Source organism: Pipistrellus hanaki (assembly GCF_964339955.1).
Source record: "Pipistrellus hanaki genome assembly, chromosome: 14".
Classification (NCBI taxonomy): domain Eukaryota; kingdom Metazoa; phylum Chordata; class Mammalia; order Chiroptera; family Vespertilionidae; genus Pipistrellus; species Pipistrellus hanaki.
Window position 1 is genome coordinate 35,046,175 of NC_140516.1, and position 23,146 is coordinate 35,069,320.

Consider the following 23,146-nt stretch of genomic DNA (forward strand, 5'->3'; position numbering starts at 1 on the left):
ATTTAGCCTGATCCCAGGGCCTAAACCGGCAGTCGGACATCCCCCGAGTGGTCCCAGACTGGAGAGGGTGCAGGCTGGGCTGAGTTGAGAACCACTAGCGGGGTCACCTAAGACCATCGAAAAACAGACCCATGCCGCCCGGGGCCACATTATCTTAATTGATGTTGGAGTGTTTCCACACTTTCGTAGTTTCCTGATTTAGGACCACAGGTGGTTAATGACATCCACTATGGAATTGACAAACTAGGTTACTAAAGGTAATCTTTCAAAGCTTTTAGGAATCTCTAAAGCAAAGGAAATAAGCTAGGGGAAGAGATTATTTAGGTTCCTAGAAGAAGGAGTAGGTTTTAAGGTGGAATTTAAAAGACAGCAGAGTTTGGCAAGAGAAAAAGCTTTCGGGACTTTCGAAATGACCAAAGCACATGGAGGAGTGGGTAATTCCGCTAAGCAGTCCATAGGATGTAAGGGACTGTTGTGAGATGAGGCATTCTGAGTCCATGCTGTAAGGATTTGTTGTTGCTGGTTTTTTGGTTCATCCTCACCGGAGGATATTTTCTCCATTGATTTTGGAGACAGTGGAAAGGGCGGGGAGGGGCTGGGGGTAGAGATGAGAGACAGAGAATAACATCTGGGAGAGACACATCAATTGGTTGCCTACCGCAAGCGCCCTGACTGGGGTGCGGGGCTGGGGGGTTGAACTTGGAACCCACATACATGCCCTTGACCAACCCGAGACCCTCTGGTGCTCGGGTCCACGCTCTACCCACGGAGCCACCCCGACCAGGGGGCCTGTGAGAGGTTTGAAACGCCAACCGGAGGCTTGGCCATCACTCTGCCAGAATGAGGAGCCATCCACGGTTCTCTGCAGGTGAGCGGCATGACGGGACTGGCCGCCCGAACGATGGGTCAACGTTCTACCTTCCCCGGTGGGTGTTCTCTTCCGACCTCTGCCCACCCCGCCGGCAGGCTTCCGGCGTTGGGGCTCGGACCGTGCGGGGCGCGGGGTCATGCCGGGCCGGCCAGGGACGCCGCTGCGAGGCGCGACCCCGGCAGCCGAGCCGGCGCCCGGCGCTGCACCTGGGCCCGGCCGGCCGCCGATTGGACGGCTCGGGGTGACCCCGCTGTATCGCGAGACGGGATTGGCCGCGGCGGGCCGCGGTGCCCCCGCGCTGGCTTTGTACGCGGAGCCGCCTGCCGGTCCTTTAACAATGGGCGGTGCGAGGAGCGCCCGGGCGCTGGGTCCGAGCTGAGGCCGGCGCTTCGCGGCCGACTGTCTGCAGCATCATGAGCGGGGCCAGCGTCCCCCGCACGCCGGCGGGGCTGGGGCTGTGAGGGCCTCGGTTCCGGGTAAGGGAGGCCGCCGCGGGACCGGCGGGCCTGGGCTGGGCGCCGGACCCCACACCCGCCCGGCCCGGCCTTTTGTTCGCCTTTCGGGGGCCGCGCGACACCGTGCGCCCCTCGGGACGGGGAGGAGGCGGCCTGGTGCGGGCCGGGCCGCCGGGAGCCTCCGGGGAGGAGCGAGCGCCCGGCCGTCGGCAGCGGGGACCCGGCGCTGGGCAGCCTCCGCCTCCGGGCTCCTCCGCGGGCGGTTTCCACCTTCAGTGGGCTGTGACGGGTGGCAGGTCTCTCCGCTCCTCGGGGCGCACTCGAACCCCGGACTCGGGGAGCCCGGAGCCGCTCCTTCTCCAGCTCGCACCCGGATCCACATGGAGGGGGGTGGGGGGAGAGGGACTCGGGCCCCAGGTAGTCCCATTTTCCCGGCACCCAAGTGCCCGGTCGGTTTTCGGAATAAGCCAGTGCCTTCGGACTGGGGAGCTCGGCCCCCCGTGCGGCGGTGGCAGGGAGTGGGTTTGAACCTGCTGGCTTTGGAGTGAGGCAGGTGGAGGGGAGCAGTCACTTAGGGTGGCCTGAGGTCACACCCCTCCGGGCGGGGCCGTGGGGTCGTCGGAGGGAGCTGGCAGTGACTGTCTGGGGTCTGTCTGTCTTGCAGACTGAAGTTGCCTCGTCTGGCCAGGCGCGCCGCCCGGTCCCATGGAGCTGGAGGGGCAGTGGTGGCGGGGACAGCTGGCTGCTGATATTCACCAAGCCCTTCGGTACAAGGTAACCTTGATGCTAGACCTTTTCCTCTTGGTACTTGGTGGTAGTATGAATCTCGGCTCCCTGGAAAGTCAGGTTCTTTCACCACTAGTTTCCCAGAGCAGAAGAGGCGAGCTTGCTTATTTGCTCAAGCTTAATTAGCTTCTTGGCTTCCCTGCGTGTCAGAAGAACCTGCAACTTCAATGAGGGGTGAGGGGTGGAGTGTGTGTGTGTGTGTGTGTGTGTGTAAGGTTGGGAGAGAGAAGGTGTGAAGAGACATTCTGATGTTTCCAGATGGAACAGGGATTTCATATTATACTTAAAAAGCCAGCAGACATCATTTTATGGGGCAGAGCAGTCTTCCTTGTCCTATAGTTGCTGTTGTATGCAGCTGTGTGTAATGTCACATTTTGTGCATTAATAATTCCCCAGCCTTTCCACTAGCTTGCTGTGAGACTTTGGACAAGTTAGTTAGTTTTTCTGTTTCCCAATTTTCCCATCTGTAAAATGAATTATAATAGGATAGTGTCTTCTGAGATGATTGTAAAATTAAATGAGTTGATACCGTATGTGTGTTGGAACAGTGATTGGCATACTATAGTAAGCACTAAGTGATAGTTGTTGTTATTCTCTACCCACCCTCCCACCCCAAGATTTGGGGCTGTACAAAAAGCCTTAAGGTAGAAGGAGTTAGCTACTGTTTCCAGCAAATGTCAAGGGCAGAAAGTAGACCTAGTGTACTTAATAGTATATTGGGGGGAAAGGAGACACGTTTCTGGCACAATGCAGTGTTTTGTTGTTCTGAAGCAACAATTTTACTTTTTATGTCACATCTCAGTTTAATGGGTCAGCTTTGCCTCTTTGATAACCAGAAGAGAGACCAGATCCAAAATTACCTCTTAATTTGCATCATTTTCATCATGAATAGAGGAGCCATTCATGCGGTATAGAAAATTAGAAAGAAGCAAAACAGCTGACTCTAATAAAAAGGATGTTGACTGTTGGATTGAGAGATCCAGAAATGATAATTTATGTCTTGATTATTTAAACCAGATTAAGTAGAATTAGAAAACCTAATTTTGACTTAAATTGCTACAATTGTGCCCTTTTTAATTACTGAGGTTTCTAAATACTACTTAATTCAGACAGTATACACACCCCAGTCCTATAAGAGGTCCTACCACAGAAAAGTCTCAACCATGGGAACAGTTCTCTGGAATGTTAAGAGAATTGCAGGTTTCTCACTTTGAAAATTGTCCTGATACTTTTTTTTTTTTTTTTAGATGTCTTTCAGTTTTAAATGTTTTTCTTTTCTAAGTATTAGCTCTTTATCACTCTGGTATATGGTGACATTAATTACATATTTTTTTAATGACATGAAATTTAAAAAATTTTTTCTTGGTTATTTCCATTCCCCCTCCCCCAATAGTTTTTTATTCTTGTATTTTATGTGTAATTTTAATTCTGAGTGATTACCTGCATTAAGTTTACCAGTTTGAGATTGAAAGTGGGTTCCCCCCCCCCCCGTGCCCTCCCCCACAAACACACACTCCCCCCAGTAAATTTGTTGAATGCTCTTGTGTATTAAGCTCTGGTGAAGATCTAAGGAATAAGACATAACTGTACTAAAGTTGCTTCTGAACTATCAAAGGACAAGATAGTGCAGGAATGCCATTGAAAGTTATCTTGAGCCACTTGTGTCATGCTGCCCTGGATTAGCTTTATTTTTATCTTGAAGCATTTTTTAAGCTACATGTTATGATTTCACACAGCAGTTAAACTTTATAAAGAACTTACCGGTATCAGTAAAACTTGAACATGAGGAACTGGAGAGACCGCTGTTAGTAATACACTAACGTCAAGAAAAGTTAAAATGAACTTTTCTTATTGAACAAATACATGTTTATTCTAGGCTGTTAATTAAGTGATTTAGTTGGATAATCATATGCTTATTTATTTATAATATTTGAGAGCCTACAATGTTCAAGGTGCTATGCCAGGTGTTAAAGTGGTAACAGTGAATAAAGCAGACATGATTCCTGACTTTATGGAGTCTCATATATAATTCAAAGTATCAGAATTTAGGTCTTCCTTTGGGCAGTTGCCATTTGGACACTATGAAAGATGTTTACATGCAAGGTTTGTGACTAGCATATCTACTAAGAAGGAGTAAAAATGCCAGCTATACTGTTTTTGTATCCGCCATGTAATCACCCCTGCCCCCTTACAAAGTAGCTGTCATTTTCTTTTTCTTCTCATTGTTTTGCTATGCTTTGGGGAGAATTTTTAGGATCCTTTATGGCAGATAGAAGCAGTGCTAAGCTTTGTAAGAAACCATCCCCAGACTTACACTTACACCTGTGAGTATTTCTTCTATGCCTTTATTTTCCATCCTGGCTGGAAGTTAACTCATTCTTGGAAGGGGGTGGTCCTTGGGATGGTGAGCTGATGAGGACTGGAGATGGAGATAACAGGTGGACCCATGGGATCCTGAGAAGCAGGTAGAAACAAGAGTGTTCAGTTCTAGGGAATCAGGAATACACAGAAAAAACTTGTAAGCTGAGAGAAGCATAGGTTATTTTCTCATGCTTGTACAACTACAATACCTGGAAAAAGATAATTAAATCTGACAGTTATCTAGTAAGCACTTATACTTTACCATTTAAAATCATAAAAAGAGAATATATTGGACACATTGTTTAAAATTTCCAATTAATGACCCCTTTGTTTGCCTTTGTTTTGTCTTTGTTTTGCCTTTGTTTTAACATAGGTAAAGATAAAGTCCACCAGTGTTTTCCAGCTGTTTCCCAGTGAGTTTTTAAGACCTTGATCAGGCCTCTTTTGCAGAAAAACTATTCTGGCTTTGATTTTTCCCCCAACAACCCACCCTGTGAGTGGAGTTAGATCTCTCACCTCAGTGTTCCTTTAATACCCTGTGATTATATATCATATTCTAATCTCTGTATTTTGGCTCACCTACTAGAGAGAGGCTTGAGACCGTTTTCCAGCTTGTATCCAAGGGGTTTTAGCACCGTATCTGTTACATGGATAATGCTCAATTAGTGTCATGTGATGACAGCAAAGATGGGTGAAGTTTGAAACTGTAACCCATTTACACCATTGTAAAGATCTATAGAAATGGTAAAGGAGAAAAGGAAAACCAGAAGGGCTACATAAGAAATCCCTTGATTTGGAAAAATTTAATTTTTTATTTTTATCTTCAAAGAGCCAAGCGAGCCTAAGCCAATCTTTTTTCTTTCTCCTGTAGCATTTGTGCTTTTTATCACTTATATAAAAATTAAAAACATAAAATGGCCCATTGGTTTGTTTCATCAAAGTTGTTGAATTTATTAATATAGAGTTCGTTGTAGTATTTTATTTTTCTTTATGTTTTCAAAATATGTAGTAATATTTCTTATTTAATTCTCTTTTTTAAATTTAATTTTTTGTTGAATTTATTAGGAAGACATTAGTTGATGGAGTTCTGTGGGTTCCTGTATACAATTCTATGGTAATAAAATAAAATTGCCCATTAGCCTGTGTCCCAGTTAACTACTACTAAATTTTTAAAAATTTTATATAATATATGCATATGGTTAAAAAATACTTTGAATAGCATAAGGAGTAAAATGAGTGTACCCCAATCCTCACTCTTTCCTGATCTAAGGTTATCACTATTAACATGTTTTGTTTTTCTTGAAAAGATACCCAATAAATTAGCATATTTGCAAATAAATTGTTTTTGTTGTTGATAGAACAGATCTAATATATAATCACTGTTCTATACTTTCTTGCCACCTAACCTCACTCAATGTATCAAATTTTTCCATATTTACTCTAGCCAGCTTGACTCAGTGGGATAGAACATTTTGTCTGCGGACTGAGGGGTTCTGAGTTCAATTTCCGTTAAGGGTGCATGCCTGGGTTGCTGGCTCAACCCCCAGTAGGGGGGCATGTAGGATGCAGCCAACCAGTGATTTTCTCTCATCATTGATGTTTCTATCTCGCTGTCCCTCTCCCCTCCTTTCTGAAATCAATTAAAACAAAAATTTCCATATCAACACATACAAGTCTATTGCCTTTTAGTTTAATGTCTGCATATTGAATCAATGACCCATAGTTTATGTAACCAGTTTCCTGTTGATGGACAGCAAGCTTTTTTCTAATTACACTTTTATTTTGAGATAATTTTAGGTACACATACAGTTGAAATAGTACAGGGAGATCCCCTATATCCTTTACCTCGTTCCTCCAGTGGTAACATCTTGTAAAACTATAGTATAGTTATCACAGCCAGGATATTGATGTTGATATAGTCAAGATACAGAATATTTTCTATCACCACAGTGTTCTCTTGTGTTATCCTTTTATAGCCATCCATTTTCCCTGCCACCCACATTCCCCCTCCCCTTAACCCCTGGCAGTCACTAATCTCTTCTTCATTTCTATAGTTTTGTCATGTCAGGAATGTTAGTTATATAAATGGAATTATACAGTATGTGACCTTTTGAAATTGGCTCTATTCACTCAGCATAAGTCTCTGGAGATCCATGTATTTGCATGTCATCCTTTCTAATCTCTGTATCACTCCATGCTAATCTTTTCTATATCATTCCAATTTTAGTATATGTCCTGCTTAAGCAAGCACACATTTAATATTTTATCTAAATTTTTATCTTATTAATTAGATTGACATATAACTTCATTTTTGTGAGTTTATTTCCCTTTATTTTTTTTTCCATTTGTGTGTGCGTGTGTTTATTGATATTAGAAAGAGGAAGGGAAAGAGAGAAAAAGAAATATGAACTTGATATTTCACCTTTTTATGCACTCATCATGCTATTCCACCTTTTTATGCACTATTGGCTACTTCCTGTAGATGCCCTGACCTGAGATTGAACCTACAAACCTAGTGCATTGAGATGAAGCTCAAATCCAGCTAGGGTGTTTGCTTATTGTTGTGAAATGTGTATAACAAAATTTTCCATTTAAATCATTTTTATGTGAACAGTTTAGTGACATTAGATATATATGGCTATCATAACCAACATCCATCTTCAGAACTTTTTCATCTTCCCAAACTGAAATACCCATTAAACAATAACTCCCCATTTTCCCTGTACTCCAGTGCCTAGTAACCACAATTCTACCTTCTGCCTGTATGACCTTGAACATTCTAGGTACTACATACAAGTGGAATTATACAGTCTTTGTCCTTTTTTGTCTGGCTTATTTCACTTAGTATGCTATCTTTAAGGTTCATCTGTACTGTACCGTATATCAGAATTTTATTTCTTTTTAAGATAATTAATCCATTGATGTATATACTTCACTTTTGTTGTTTTTATTTTGTTTATTCTGTTTTAAGAGAGAGATGAAGGGGGAAAGAGAAAACATTGATTTGTTGTACCACTTATTTATGCATTCATTGATTGATTCTTATATGTGCCCTGACCAGGGATCAAAACCACAACCTTGGAGTATCGGGATGACGCTCTAACTGAGCTACCCAGCCAGGGCCCATATTTTGTTTATTCGTTCATTAGTTGTTGGACACTTGGGTTGTTTGTTTCCACCTTTTGGCTGTTGTGAGCATGGTTGTACAACTATCTGAGTCCCTACCTACTTTAAAATATTTTGGTATATACCTAAAAGTGGAATTGCTGGACCATATGGTAATTCTACATTAATTTTGGGGGGGAATTATAATACTGTTATTTATAGTGGCTGCACAGTTTTGATTCCCACTATACTCCAGGGTTCTAATTTCTCCACATTCTTACCAGCATTTATTTTCTGTTTTTTTGTTGTTGTTGTTGTTATTTGTTTTTCGTTTTTGTTTCTTTATAATAGCAATTCTAATGGGTGTGAGTGGTATCTCATAATGGTTTTTATATGCATTTTTCTAAGTATTTGTGACATTGAGCATCTTTATTTATTTTTGTTAATCCTCACTGGAGGATATTTTTCCCATTGATTTTTATTTGTTTGTTTGTTTAATTTATTTATTTAAGCAAAGGTGAAAATTTATTGAAGAACAAGTACAGACTCCCACATGGGAAAGGGGAAAGACTCTCACAGCACAGACGCGCACGTGGGGAGGGGGAAAGAGTGTAACCCTACCACTCCCCCCATTGATTTTTAGACAGAGTGGAAGGGAAAGGGAGAGAAAGAGAAACATTGATGTGAGAGAGACATATGTTGAGTATCTTTATATGTGCCTATTGGAGAAATGTTTATTTAGGTCCTTTGCCCACTTTTTAATTAAGTTATTTGTTTTTTGCTGTTGAATTGAGTTGCACCTATAAAAAGAGTTATTTATATAATCTGGATATTAACCCCTTATCAAATATATAATTTGCAAATATTTTCTCCCATTCTGTGGGTTGCCTTTTCACTTTATTAATAGTGTCCTTTAATGCACAAAAGTTTTTAATTTTGATGAAGTGTAATTTATCTTTTTTTTTTTTTTCTATGCTTTTGGGATCATACCCATGTTACTTCTCTAATGATACCTATTAGGTTTAGTATTGGTATTGTGCTCATCTCATAAAATAAACTTAGAAACTTGACATCTTTCTCTGTGTTCTAGAAATACTTTAATAGAGTAGAATTTTTCTAATTTTTAAAAACAAGTTCATTTAATTTTGAGATTGAACAGTGGTAATGGAGAAAATTTTAGGTGTATGAGAGGATTTTAGCAAAGGTAGATCATAAAACTGCTGAAAGGGAAGCATAATTAGAAGAGACTAGTGGTTGAATACTAGTCTCTACCTTTCACATCTCTGCAAGTATAATATAGTATGTGACATACTAGCATTATATCCACTTATCTGTTACCTTCTAACAAAAAGCTTTGAGCTTTTTGGAGGGAATGTGTGTGTGTGGTATCGTTGGGTTTTGGGTAAGGATGTTTTTCTGAAAACAGCCGTTAGGGAAAATAGGATTCCCTTATTAAAGATTTTACTTAAATACATCTATTTTGTAATCCAAGAAACACCTATAATTGGTCATGTCAGGGGTGATTAAGGATAAGGAGAAAAGTTTGGTTTAAATTTTAAATGCCATTCATTATTCTTCCACTCAACTTTTTCATTTTTGTGTTTCATTCAAGAAAAGTGTGCTTTCATTTTTGTGTTTCATTCAAGTAACACTAATATATTGGGAAAGTCATCTTTGCATTGTGGGAAAAGTCATCTTTGCATTTCTACTACTGTTTTAACTAAATGTTGTTCCTCTTAATTTAGGAGCTGAAGTTACCCTCCTACAAAGGCCAGTCCCCACAACTAAGTCTCAGAAGGTATTTTGCTGACTTGATTGCCATTGTGAGCAATCGCTTCACACTCTGCCCTTCTGCCCGACATCTTGCTGTCTATTTGCTGGACCTATTTATGGATCGATATGACATCTCTATCCAGCAGCTTCATTTAGTTGCACTTTCCTGTCTGCTTCTGGCAAGTAAGTATGAATCTGATGTACATGATTGGAAATTTATATTGTTTATAAAAATGAAATGAATTTATGTAGGACTCAGTAAAATATCACCAAATTCCATTTATTCCAGTTTATAACTATCAGAAATTTTGGTGTTGAAAGTTTTCCTTGGGACAATGATTCTTAGATATCAAAATGTGGCTCTGGAGTCTTTTAAAAACATACCTATGTGCCTAAGCCATATATCCTGCAGATTCTGAAATAAATATCTAGGCCACTCCAGAATCAACATGAGGCCGAGGTATTTTTTAACTTTTTGAAAAGTCCCAAAGATGATTCTGATGTACCTTTCCATTTGAGAACCATTGTCTTAAAGCAGTAGTTTTCATACAGGAGTAATTGTGCCCCACAGGGATTCTTGGCAATGTGTGGAAATGGTTTTGGTTGTCACAACTTGAAAGGATGCTCCTAACATCCAGTGGGTAGAGGTGGGGCAGTACCCCAAAACATAGACTCATCTGGCCCAAAATGTCAATGGAGCTGAGATTGAGAAGCTCTGTCTAAAAGGTACCATCCTCTTCTATTGTTAGAATACCTTCTGATTGTATAATAAGTAGCTTAAAGAACTGAAGGTTCACATGCAGCTGCTATACATGTGGACCCCTTTGCTTATGCCATAGGCACAACTATGGCATAAGCAATATGGAATCTGATATAGCCATGCTTGTTACCCAATGCAAATTGTGCTCATTGGGCTTTTTGGTACCTCTTTCTCTTAACATCTTCCTGTAACTCATTGCATTGTTTGTTAGTACCCCAACTGAAGAGAAAGAGGATGAGTAAAGGAATTGAAATGGAGTTTTTCTTCTTTTACTAATGTGAGAAGATTGTACTAGATATTGGAGTTGAATATATTATGTAGTTTATATATTATTTAATTATAGTAGAAATCTAAGCCCCAGTTCAAAATAGTATTTAGAAAAATCTGCTGCCTTTGTCTTTAACCCCCACTTCAGGGTTTGGGATATATTGTGGCTGCTTTCTAAAGAGCATTCCCCATACTGCGTTATTTCTAAAACATCTTGGTGCTTTTAACTGTAAATAAACTTAAAACCAAATGTAGGCCTCTGTGGTATTATTTCTGGTATTAATTTTTTCTCATGCTTTATTTTCCTACCCTAATTCTTCCTTTGAGCTAATGACCTTAACTATTTAGTCTCCTTGAAGGTCTTTTTATAAATTATTTCAAATCCTTTGTGGACCGAGCTGAAGGTAAATAAACACAGCCCTAGTGAAGACTTTCCACTGCCTGTTGATTAAGGAAGAAACTACTTTGAACATTTCATCTGGACCCAGCCACCTTTCATGTCCCATCTTCCAACCCTATTTCCAATTACTTTGAGCCAAATTCTACCAGAATACTATCTACTTCCTGAAAAATCTACATTTATCCTTTAATCTATTGATCTGCTACTCCTCACCCAGAAAGCCAGCGCAGAAACGCTTGTATATTTATAATTAACCTTTAATTTACCTTTAATTAAGGTTTCATAAGCAATCATGCATACAATTTTTATGTTTCATCACTGGCTGTGAAGCCTTTTGTGGTTTAATAGTTTACATAGAATCGGAAAAACCTATACTTGGCATATCAGATATGTTAGAGTCCACAAATGAGATGGTTTCTTGTTATGCTACTAATGTTAGTAATAATTATTAGGGGCTCAGTTTATAGTAGAGACACACTAGAAATCACACATGCAAGTTAGGGTATTTTTAAAACTTGGGATCATTAATGAAAAATAAATTTTTGCCTACTTTAACACTATCAAGCCCCGCCTTCTCTGTGCCTCCAGTTCTTTAAGTGTGGTCTGGCCAAGTGGGAGACTCCTCTTGGTGGACTGTAAAATTATGTATGATGCTTAGTCAGTTGATAAACCAACTTATATTTGTGACTAAACTTTACTTACTGGTAACTTACTGAATGAATTGAGGATTACAAAAGTTGATATACATAAACAACATGTTAGTACCAAAGTTTATTGAGTATACTAGTTGAATAATCGAGTAAGAATTCTGGCTACCATGCAATGCTTGGGATTGGTTGCAAGTTCCTGTAATTTTCACAATTTGGAGAAAGGATACTTTATTTGTGCACCATCTTAGTTCATTTGGAATGGAGTTTTCAAATTGTTCCTGTTTTTAAATTGTCTATTACTGTTAGTTTAAAGTATCATGATCAATTTATTTTATTGAAGATTGATTTACATGGTAATATGTAGTTGCCTTTTGCTTATTTTCAAGGAGTTAGGCTTTAGGATTTATATTGCTATGGTTCAAATATGAATTGTTTATTACCTATTACTAAAAGAGTTGATTACCTCATTCCTTTAATCTATTAATACCTCCTAACCCCTCTTTCCCTGAGAGAGAAAAATTGACTTTATATTATTCCTCTCCACTGGAGAGTGAGATAGGTATCCCCCAGAGTCTCATCCTCTCCCAACTAGGCAGTGCTCAAAAGAGTTCAAGCTGTTGGTTCTATACAAGGAATCAAAGAAGCTGGCTCTTAAAAGCTACCTGCAATCTCTCCCTACTCCAGTCTGTAACTTTACTACAGCAGAAATGCTTAGGATGCTTATAAACTAGTAGCCTATTTTCAGTACCTGATCTGCTTTATATTTATGGAGTTCATTCTAGTGTTTCTTACATTATTACACTCTATCTTCTTACATTTGGATACTAATTGCAGTTTTGAAGTTAATTATCACAAACTTTATTCTAATAACTAAGGTCCCAGTGTATGAATTCATGCACCTTGAAAGGAACTGTGGGCTGCGAGGCTGCAGTAGGCACAGGGGCGGGTCTCAGCCCATCCTCTGTGCTCTGCCAAGCCCCTCCTGCCATGCCCCGGTCCCCTGTCTGCTGGCAGCCTTGCTCCCGCTGCCACTACTCCCATGCGCTGACAGCACAGGCCCTTCTGCACCCGCTGACGATGTGGAGTGACTGGAGCCGGTGCCAGCAGCAGGTGCAAGCAGGGCTAGCACTATCAGCAGGTGTGAGTGGCAGCTGCTGTCCCAATCACCCCTCAGGAGCAGGGCAAGGTGGAGAAGCTCTCAGGGGCGATCAGGTCAGCACCAGCAATGGGTCGCCAGCAGTGGGTGTGAGAGGCAGCTGCAGGGCCCCATTGGGAAGTGGAGAAGCCCTGAGAGGCAATTAGGGCTGGCAAGCCAGGCACGGGCAGTGGGTGTGAGCAGCAGCTCCGGTGCTGGCAGCGGGTGCAAACCAGGCTGGCACAGGCAGCAGGTGCACCGGGTGGGACTGCAGCGCACGGGAGCAAAGAATTTTCAGTAACCACCAGAGGCTCACCCTGATGACAGTGACTGGCACCCTGCCTTGGTCTGGTGCCCTGATCACCTGCTCCACCATCCCACTGCAGCAGCCGCCCACCATGTTCTGCACTGTGCTGCCTGCTGCCAACGCCCGCCATATTCCACATGCACCCCCTGGTGGTCAGCGCACATCATAGCAATCAGTTGTTCGGTTCTTCCGCCGTTAGGTCTATTTGCATATTAGGGTTTTATATATATAGATGATTGAATTCTGTATGTCACCCTCCCCCTGCTTTGGGATGGGCAGCCTGCTATATAAAAGTTTAGAACAGTTTACAGATGACAGTTGAATTCTAGTTATTAAATAGGTTGGTAAAAGATGGAGCATAGCTTATAAATCCTAGGTACTAATGCATATCTAAGAACCTGAGTGTTTGTACTATTAGCGGTAGGAAAAAAAGTCCTACAGATTATCTGTTTGGAGTGTGGTACGCAGTGTTGTAGACCAGGGATTATAGTGATGTTTTAATCTCTTGTCAGCAGTATGAATTTCAGCAACCTTTTTAAAAAATATATATATATATATATATTTTTTTTTTTCATTGATCTTAGAGAGGAAGGAAGACGGAGAGAGAGAGAAACATCAGTGATGAAAGAGAATCATCAATCGGCTGCCTTCCACATTCCCCTCACTGAGAATTGAGTCCACAACCTGGGCATGTGCCCTGACCTGGAATCAAATTGCAACCTCCTGGTTCACAGATCAACATGATTTCAGCTGCCCTTGAGTCTCAGATTATCTCTCTGTAAAAGGAAAACAATTACTTAAAAGTTGTCTTGATAATCAAGTGGGGTAATATGTTTAAAAACAGGTAGGAATTTTTTTTTTTAAGTAGGTAGGAAATTGAAACATAAATGTTGGCATCACAGCCCTGGCCAGATGGTTCAGTTGGTTGAAGCACTGTCCCGTACACCAAAGTGTTGCTGGTTTGATTCCCATTTGGGGCACATACCTAGGTTGCAGGTTCATTCCTTGGTCGGGGTCTACGGGAGGTGGCCAATCGATGTTTCTCACATTGATGTTTCTCTCTCACTTCCTCTCTCTAAAAAGCAATAAAAGCATATCCTGGTGAGAACTAAAAAAAACAAAAACGTTAGTATCTCATTGATTACGCTGCCATAAACTTTTATGATCATAAACTTTTATGGTTCAGGCTCCTTCCAGAAAAGACTGATTATTCCTCAGAAATTCTCAAATTTTAATTCCTTGACTTGTATACCCTGGCTTTCCTTGATTTCTGTGATGAGCATTGACTCAGCCATGAGGTTTTTGATAATCTTCTCAAGATCTTGGGTAACTAAGAAGTGATTTTGGAATTGAGGTGAAGCCAAAAATGAGAGTATAGGCTTTTAGTAGTAAAAATTTGTGACAAGTGCTTGCTTCTCCTTGCTCATCAATACTGGGTTGACAGAACTTTTTACTATCTGATAGGTGAAAAATTATATATCACAGTTTATTTGATTTACATCTTAATTTTTAATGAGAACAGAACCTCTTTCCCCACCCCCCAGGAATTATCTCTTCCTGTTATTTATTCATTGTTCTATAGTCTTACAAATTTGTGAAAACTCTTAGTATATATTATGGGTAACTTTTCCCCCTACTTCATAATAAAAGAACACAATATAGGTTGGAAGAGCTTACAGTGACATCAGATCCTTGCCCTACTACCACATACTTGCCATTCATGTTGGCTTTGAAAATATGCTTGTATGCAGGGCTGATTTGAACAATTCCTATAAAGGAAAGACAACCTGATATTTTGTTTCTGCGTCCTTTAATTCTTTATTTTCTGGGAAGCAGACATGAATTTCCTGTGCCCTTACTTCCTGTTTGGGGCCTTTATCAATATAATCACATGGCTTCTGGTATTTCCTTTCCATTGAAGAAAATGAGCTTTGTGGGCTTTGTGGATAAGTAGATTTAAAATATTCAAGCACATAACATTCAACACAACAAAAACTATGGCTATGAATACAGGTACTCATTGTTGCTATGCATACACTTTGAAATCCTTTAATACCCATCTACCTGAGTATTTATATCCCTATATGTAATTAAAAAGTTTAAAAAAAAACTTATACCTGAATTAAATGCCAAAGAATGGTTATTTATGTATATGCAGTTTATTAACATTGTGAATGAAGGTACAGAGGCTTTCACACTTGTAATAGCCAAGTACTTTGTAAATATAGAAAGCCCATACATGTTTAATAATATAGAAGTCTGTCTATTCTGGTAGTTGTCTTCATATAACCCAGTGCAATACTTTGGTCTAGTAGTACAGATTTGGGAATTTAAACGCATATCTTGCGGCTTCCATTTTCATTTTGGCTCAATTTACTTAAATGAATTGGCCAACTTCACTATCTTGGTTTCTTGAATTTGATCATACACAATGTTGTTTTCAATGTTGAAAGTTTCAAATAGATAATATGAACCATTTTTGATCTTTGAATTAAACAGTGAATTATAGTATATTAATTTCTTCAAAGGAGCTTCAAGCATGATATAAGTAAACTCATTAATTTTACAGTATTCCTTTGAGGTATACTGCCAATGTTGTTGTTGCTGCACAAATGGCAGGGCGCTTTGAAAGCCTTATGATTCATCCAGAGGGACTGAAGTTCATAGGTCATTCACTCTACTCTGAAGAATTCCATTCTGTTATTCTGAGAACAGTGGGTTCCTCTCCTGTATCTCTATGCAGTGATGATGCTAGATGACTATGTCATAAAGACCGTTTTTAGTGCTTTGAGGTGTATGTACTGAGTATATGCTATTGGGAAAACTTGTGAGATTCACCTCTGTGTGATTTGAATTAGGAAGGAGTATCTAAATTTATAAAAAGTCTGAATTATGTAAAAATATTTTTTTATTAACTTCTATCTGCAACAATATTTAGTTGAGTAGTTTAGATCTAAAGTTCAAATTTTCTGGAGCAGAAGAGGAATAGTTTTTTAGGCTTTTTTCTTTAAGTTATCATACAATCTCTTGCCATAGAAGATAAGAGCTTCTACCCTAGTTTCCCCTCCCTAAGCAAAGAGCCAGGTAGTCAGCAAGACTTCTTTCCCAGCCCTAAGGCAGGTTGACTTGAACAAACCCCTCTGGCTTCAGTACACTAAGCATCTGGACTGAGTGACCCTGGCAGCTAACATTTGTTGTAACAACTTCAATGTGTGGTATAAACCCATCTCTTCTGGAAGAGAAACTTCACAGGGAAACCCATCTAGTTTCTACTGCTTTGACAGTCATTCTAGCTCTTAAAAACATGTTTTAAAATGGATAAAATAAAATTGTAAAATTTCCTAGGCAACCAAATATATTGGAAAAATTATAATTGTAGAACAAAATTTGTATGTAATATGTAACATTCTAATAGCTATCATTTTGAACAAGTGTAAAGCTATTGTGAAAAATCTATATATATATTATAAAAGCCTAAGCAACCATTATGATCAGTTGACTAAACGACTGGTCAACCAGTTGCTATGATGCACACTGACCATCAGGGGACAGACGGCCAACACAGGAGCTGACTTGAACAAATACAGCCAACTTCTTGTGGCCAGCCAAACTCCCTCAGTCCCTCCCCCCCATCCAGCCAGCCCAACTGGCCCTGATCATCCCTGATCACTGGCCAGGCCGAGGGACCCCACCTATGCATGAATTTGTGCTCTGGGCCTCTAGTTGTAATATAATATGACTTTTAAACGTTATCGGAAAATAGAGCATAATACTGGTAGGTCGGAGGCTTTAGTTATAATTTCTCTTCTGTAGACCACCGTGGAACAAAGAGACTTAAAGACAACTCTTTTAATCTATTGGTGCATCTGGAAAATCTAATAGTACTTGATAGTTTGAATTCTTTCCAGCCATAACCTCTAGAAATGCCTAAAATGAATGATATATTTTAAGACAATTGCTTGGAAATTAAAGTGTAAGATGGTATGTATTCTATAAAAAAATTATTCTGGGGCTGGAGGGGAAATTATATTCCTTACTTTGTACATAAAGATGAATATATCCTGGGGGGGAAAAAAGTGAATGCCTTTAAATAATGTAGTTTTGTCATGAGATCGTTTTTACTCCTATTCTGCTTTGAGTAAGGTGATAAAAAGTGCATATAAACTGTCCCCCAACCCCTTCTTTTTGGCAAAAGACTTAGCTAGGTTTTTGTTTTGAATTCAGAAGAAGAGGGATAGGTGTTGTGTGTGTGTGTGTGTGTGTGTGTTTGTGTGTGTGTGTATTATGGACTGAGAATGCTTGTGTTATGTATTCATCCAGTTCCTTTTCTCCCTATCCCCTCTACTTATCTCTGGTATTTAGATTGTGCTGAAAATATGCTGAGATAACAACACTTGAAACTTAGCTACTTTTGATTTCAGGTATTTCAGATAACTCTATGACATTAAGTCCTTTAAACTTTCTTCTGTTGAAATAAAAGAATTCTCTTTCATCAACTACCCAAAGAAATGGCCTGAAAAGATACAGCTGGTGAGATTAGAGAGTTATTTTTTTCATTGGCATTCATGTGACTTTTTTTTTCATTAACACGGTAGGACTTAGATCATAATGTTTACATGTTCAAGTGTTTTTTTAGTGGAGAGTGAAGGGAGGGGAACAGAGGCACTGGGAGAGAAAACATACAAATATAACAGCCACAGAGTTCTGGCACAAGGTAGGGGAAAAATGTCTTTGGATCTAAATCTTGGCAATAAAAGGCAACAGATTCCATTTATTTGACTAGATCTATAATGATCATTTGCCTAATATTTTCTCTATTTTCCCCCTTTTTCTTATAAGGTAAATTTGAAGAAAAAGAAGATAGTGTGCCTAAGCTAGAGCAGCTCAACAGCCTGGGTTGTATGACTAATATGAATCTAGTATTGACAAAACAAAATTTGCTACATATGGAACTATTATTATTAGAAACTTTTCAGTGGAACCTCTGCCTTCCAACAGCTGCCCATTTCATCGAGTATTATCTCTCTGAAGCAGTACACGAAACAGATCTTCATGATGGCTGGCCAATGATTTGCTTGGAAAAAACTAAACTCTACATGGCCAAGTATGCAGATTACTTCCTAGAAGTGTCTTTGCAAGGTGAGTGATTGTGGATGCCAGTAAGTGACTTGTGAGCTTGTGACTTGTGTATTCTGTTGCTTAAGTTCATTTTTGATGTCTCCACAGATTATGCCTTTCTAAATTATGCACCTTCTTTAGTAGCTGCTGCATGTGTGGCTTCTTCAAGGATTATACTTCGTCTTTCTCCAACGTGGCCTACAAGACTTCATCGTCTTACTGCTTACTCCTGGGATTTCTTAGTGCAGTGCATTGAACGGCTACTGATGTAAGCCTCTTTGTTCTTGTGTTTGCAATGTCTCATAAATGTTTTTCTACATGTATAAGGGGCCTTAAAAGCAACTTTTCAAATGCACAGGGGTTTAGGGTATTTGCTCTGATGCTTTTGCTGCCATGAACAAGCTGTTGTAAGAGTGATAGTTGGTGGAAGGGGAGCCCCTTTTGGCTGTTATCCAGGTAGATGTCATTGCTTGTATGATTCTGAGTACATGATCAGGAAAGAAGCTGCTCTGATGCAAGCCCATGATTGTGAGACCAGTCCAGGCAAATCTTGCCTTGCTCTTCGTTACCACAGCTTTGAATCATTGGGCCCCAGGATGTCACCGAAGTAGGAGTTATAGTTAAGTGCTTTTTGTAGATATATCTCCCAAGCTGGACATAACCTTTAAAGCTACCAGCAGCATGTTCCCTAGGTTTCTACCAAGGGAAGGAGCTCTTAGAAGGATAAATAAAGTCTCACGTTATTGAAATTATGGTTATAGTGACAGCTTTCTACGCATAGCAGTGTTGTATGTGGAGTCAGCTGTGGAGGAGTTGGGGGTGGTGCATGACTTTCTATAAATTCTTCTCAAATAACATTAGCAGTTTCCTTTCAATCTATGTTGTAGTGCTCATGATAATGATGTGAAAGAAGCAAACAAACAAAGAGGACAAGCAGTACCTCAGCCAGCACAACTAAGTGTGTTCCAGACAACCTCCCAGCCCTCGCGGCCAGTTCACTTTCAGCAACCTCAGTATCTCCATCAAACGCATCAGACCTCACTACAGTATCGCCATCCTGTATCAGAGCAACCAAGCTGTCAGCAGATTGTATCTACCACACACACCTCATCTTACACACTACAGACATGTCCTGCTGGCTTCCAGACTAGTGTTCAGGGCCTTGGGCATGTGCAGACTGGTGTTGGGATGTCGCTGGCAATACCAGTGGAAGTTAAGCCCTGTCTAAATGTTTCTTATAACCGGAGTTATCAGCTAAATGAACATTTCCCTTGCATTACTCCATGTTTTGAAAGGTGATTTTGTGTGACGGTAACGGTAACACCTGACCCAGACTGTTTTGTGACTTGAAGCTGTGGGCCAGCTTTTTATAAACTTCTCTAAAGGGATTCAGATTGCATCACAACTCTTCAAATAGCAGCACCAGGAAGACTGAATATCCCTTTGAATGCACCATGAATACCTGGGAGGACTAAGCAAACACTGCAAACACTTTAACAGAATGTATGTCAAATTCTGTTAAATAGCTACATGACAAAAAATTTAAGCCCCTGCTGATGGTCCAAGTATTTCACAAATATTCAATACAACAGAAATTTGGACAGATTCTATCTATTTTGCTGTTTTGAGAGTTGACCTGTGGTGGGCTCTGTGCCTAATGTTGGCTTATATTGTCAGAGATTAATGGTTGTCTGTGTTCTTGCCAAACAGTCTTTTTATGAAGGAAAGTTACAGTATTAATTTTTTGAAGAGGTCCTTTTTTTTTTTATTCTGCAGTTTTGAGTTGTATTCTTGATCTACAAGTGATTTTTTGACTTAAGTTTAAACTCATGAATTGCTATACCTATCTGTACAGCAAAAATAAATTTTAGATGATTCTACATAACTTCATATCACAAGATAGTATAGGTACCTGGATTTATGTACTAAAATTAAGGATGAAGTAGATCTCTTAAAATCATGGCCATAAATTGTTGTTTTTCCCCCCCCTAAGTGACCAAACTCAAATCTTTAGAATTAAAACACATTTATCTCAGGGAATTTGTACTACTTGGAAACACTTATCTGTAATGCAACATGTTTTGGGAATGTTATAATATGAGCTACCTTTATAACATAGGTTAAAATACTCCTGCTAAAATGTACTTTTAAATGAGAACATAATTGTAGCTTAGAATGAATGAAATGGTGGTTTCTAACATTCATAATACATATATAGATTTTGCATTTCTCAGTGTAGTCAATGATTTATACTCAGATTTGATTTTACTCTAAAGAAGTTTTTTCAAGGGAAAGCATAACTGTAAAATGTCAGTACTAGAATAAAGTTCTGTAGGTTTCTTTTTAAGTGAATGTGGCCAGGGTAGTTCTCAGGTTGTGCTAGAGCAGCACTTTGTTACATGGAAGACAGGTTTTATAAGCAACCTTTGTGTCTAGTTAGTCAGTTTAAGCAGGCAAACGTATTGATTACTAAACTTCAGTAGCCCTGGGACTACTGAATAGATTTTCAATAGATTGGCCTCAGAAACTGCCCTGGGACATTTCACTATACTGGTAATGAGTGAAAACAGCAATAATAAGTCATTATAGCAAGGGCAATTTGAGGGTAAAGAGATTGGAGGGAGTACACATAAAAAGAAAAAAAACAATTATTGTAATAACTGAAACCATATACATTGTGCCCTTATCTGTGGGAGAAGAGAGATTTGGTGGAGGGAAGCTTTCTTATTTGAAAATTAGGTGTGTCTTTTTGTTTGTGGTGTTTTTTGTTGTTGTTTTTTTAAATAGCACTTGAATAGAAGGGAAATTGCATGGCAGGTAGGCAACTGCCACATATGCATTGAAGACAAACTTACAAAGATGTGGGTATGCAGCAGGAGTCTCAGTAAACAAGCCAAATGGTTTCTGTTAGGAAGGGAAGGGACTCAAAAACTGATCCAGATGGCTCCAGTGGATAAGTGTGGGTGGGTGGCTTCTGCCAGTGTGAATTGTTAGAGAATGTCCTTTCCTTAAAACAGAGGTAACTTTTATAAATAGAGTACATAGGGCATGATGTGGATTTATTAGTCGGGTAGACAAAAATAAAAAAATAAAAACCACTCAGGTAAGAACACTTACATGGCAGTTTTCAAGCATGAAAATTGTTTTCTGAAAGTATCATTTTTCCTCTTTATAGAAGGCTGCTAATTGGATTTTGGTAGTTCTTACCTCAAGAGAACTTGAATTATTTGGGGGAAAGTGGGTTCATTAGAATATGTATCTTTCATATTCACATTCAGAACCCAGCAACATGGAGTCCAATTTTCAGTGTTTTAACTACCTCAGTAATACTATGAATGTAAGATACTGGGATAGAGATCCCAACTTGAAACAACAACTGGTGCCTATGGTAATTTAATGTATTGTCAAATGCTTTTATTGATTGGTTTAAATGTCATTCTTGTTATAGAATATGCCTTTTTTAAAAACTTATAATAACACTTTCCCAGTTTATATTTAAAAAAGCTAAAGAACACTGGATTACTTTGAGGGGGGTGGGTGGGTAGAATAAAATAATTGGATATTATTGCTGCATACCCAAGGTGGGATGGGATGGGGTTGTTGGAGAACCAGAACTATTTTTAAAACATTAGATTTCAGTATGAATTCAAGTCACAACTGCTAGCTTTGGGAGGTGTGGGTGGGGGGACTTATGTGGGTTTCGTTTTGTTTAACTTATTGATTAGTCAGTCTTTAAAGTAGGTCTTTTTTTTCTTTTCTTTTCTTTTTTTTGAGATTACTGGACCATCATTAAATATGTACTGTGAAGAGATTAATGATGTGTATAAAGGGCTTTACCAAAGTCCACTAAATAAACACTATTCAAATACAGACTGCAAACCAAAATGTATCTGTTATAACATTAAATGCAAATGCGAGTATGGTGCTAAAGTCTACACCAATGGAGTTAGATGAGTGCTATGCACTTAATTTTAAAATAAAACTAGTTTTCAATAAAATGGTTTTGGTGGTGTTTTTTTAAATGTAAATTTGATGTATACTTGCATCTTCATTGAATCATGTCATTATATAAGTCAGACTTGAAGTCATGATTATACTTGCTAAGAGGCATCTGGATGTAGAACATGACTGTAGTGGTGTCCATTCATTATGTATTCCAGACTGAGCACCAAAGCTCACAAAAGTATATTGAACACAGCTTTGGGCCTTTTGAGCTTCACATTAGTTGTTTGTATGTTAGCAGTGTCTAGTTAAATAATGCAAGCTTCAGAAAATTGAAATCTAATTCAAAGAAAATAGTCAAGAGTGTGAGAAGAAACGGTCAACAGTGAGTAATAATGGCATGTTCACCTAAGTATAAGCATTATTTGCTACTAATTCAATTTAAAACTTAGATATCATTTGCTCTGAAGAGTAAAAAATTTAACAGGTTTATGAGTGTGGGTTAGGAATTCACACACCTAGAAAGCATTGTTTAAATTAGTCTTGTGTATCCTCAGTTGCTCTGGCATAGTGGCAGGGTTTAGCCACAGCCCTTAAGAGAATCAGTGAGTATACAATGATCTTTGAGGCTGAATTTAAGAAACAGAGCAGTAAGCATTCCACATCAGGATAGGTAGCTTTACTTTGAGGTGATTCTGAATCCCACGTGACATGTTTTTAATCATCAACAACTGTCCTCAAGGTACATGAAAAAGGAGTTACCTCCTTAGCCATAAGCAGCTTATATTTAGCTTGATATGCACACTTGAAACAACTGGAATGGTATAGTTTAAAACTCAGTTTAATATCTTGATTTCAGGATCATTCAGTATCCATTTTAAAATTCATTAGATTAAGAAACAAAAAAAGTGGCCACGCTGGCATGGCTCATTGTTTGAGCATCGACTTATGAACCAGGAGGGTTCAGTAAGCAGGAGGGTCAGGGCACATGCCTGGTTTGTGGGCTCAACCCCTAAAGAGCATGCATGAGGCAGCCAGTCAATGATTCTCATCACTGATGTTTCTGTCTCTTCTCTGAAAGCAATAAAAATATACTTAAAACATGTGACAAGTACAGTCCTTTGAAAGAAAGCATCAAGACCAGACTCTGCCTTCCTATGGGAAAGATACTTGCTGCTACCCTACTCCACTATCATTGTTGTGTGTATTTTTTAAG

General features: G+C 39.4%; 1 protein-coding gene across 2 annotated transcripts; it reads left to right on the forward strand.

Moving 5' to 3' along the window:
• The first annotated feature begins 1,141 nt into the window (after positions 1 to 1,141).
• Positions 1,142 to 21,058, forward strand: CCNJ (cyclin J). Of its 2 annotated transcripts, none has more exons than XM_084904217.1 (6): positions 1,142 to 1,347; positions 1,991 to 2,100; positions 9,324 to 9,534; positions 17,710 to 18,009; positions 18,133 to 18,256; positions 18,876 to 21,058. In XM_084904217.1, exons 2-6 carry the CDS (start codon positions 2,032 to 2,034, stop codon positions 19,285 to 19,287), a joined length of 1,116 nt encoding a protein of 371 aa, XP_084760343.1. In that variant the 5' UTR covers positions 1,142 to 1,347; positions 1,991 to 2,031; the 3' UTR covers positions 19,288 to 21,058. The 2 variants fall into 2 exon arrangements, with proteins under 2 accessions (XP_084760343.1, XP_084760342.1); XM_084904216.1 differs by having other exon boundaries at positions 1,152 to 1,347; positions 18,097 to 18,256.
• The last annotated feature ends 2,088 nt before the right edge of the window (positions 21,059 to 23,146 follow it).

Bases quoted from the DNA above. Each gene is read 5' to 3' on its own strand.
- CCNJ (XM_084904216.1), top strand. From the start codon at position 2,032: ATGGAGCTGGAGGGGCAGTGGTGGCGGGGACAGCTGGCTGCTGATATT. The intron at 2,101-9,323 runs GTAACCTTGATG...CTCTTAATTTAG, and splicing joins ACCAAGCCCTTCGGTACAAG to GAGCTGAAGTTACCCTCCTA. The intron at 9,535-17,709 runs GTAAGTATGAAT...TTTTCTTATAAG, and splicing joins TTCCTGTCTGCTTCTGGCAA to GTAAATTTGAAGAAAAAGAA.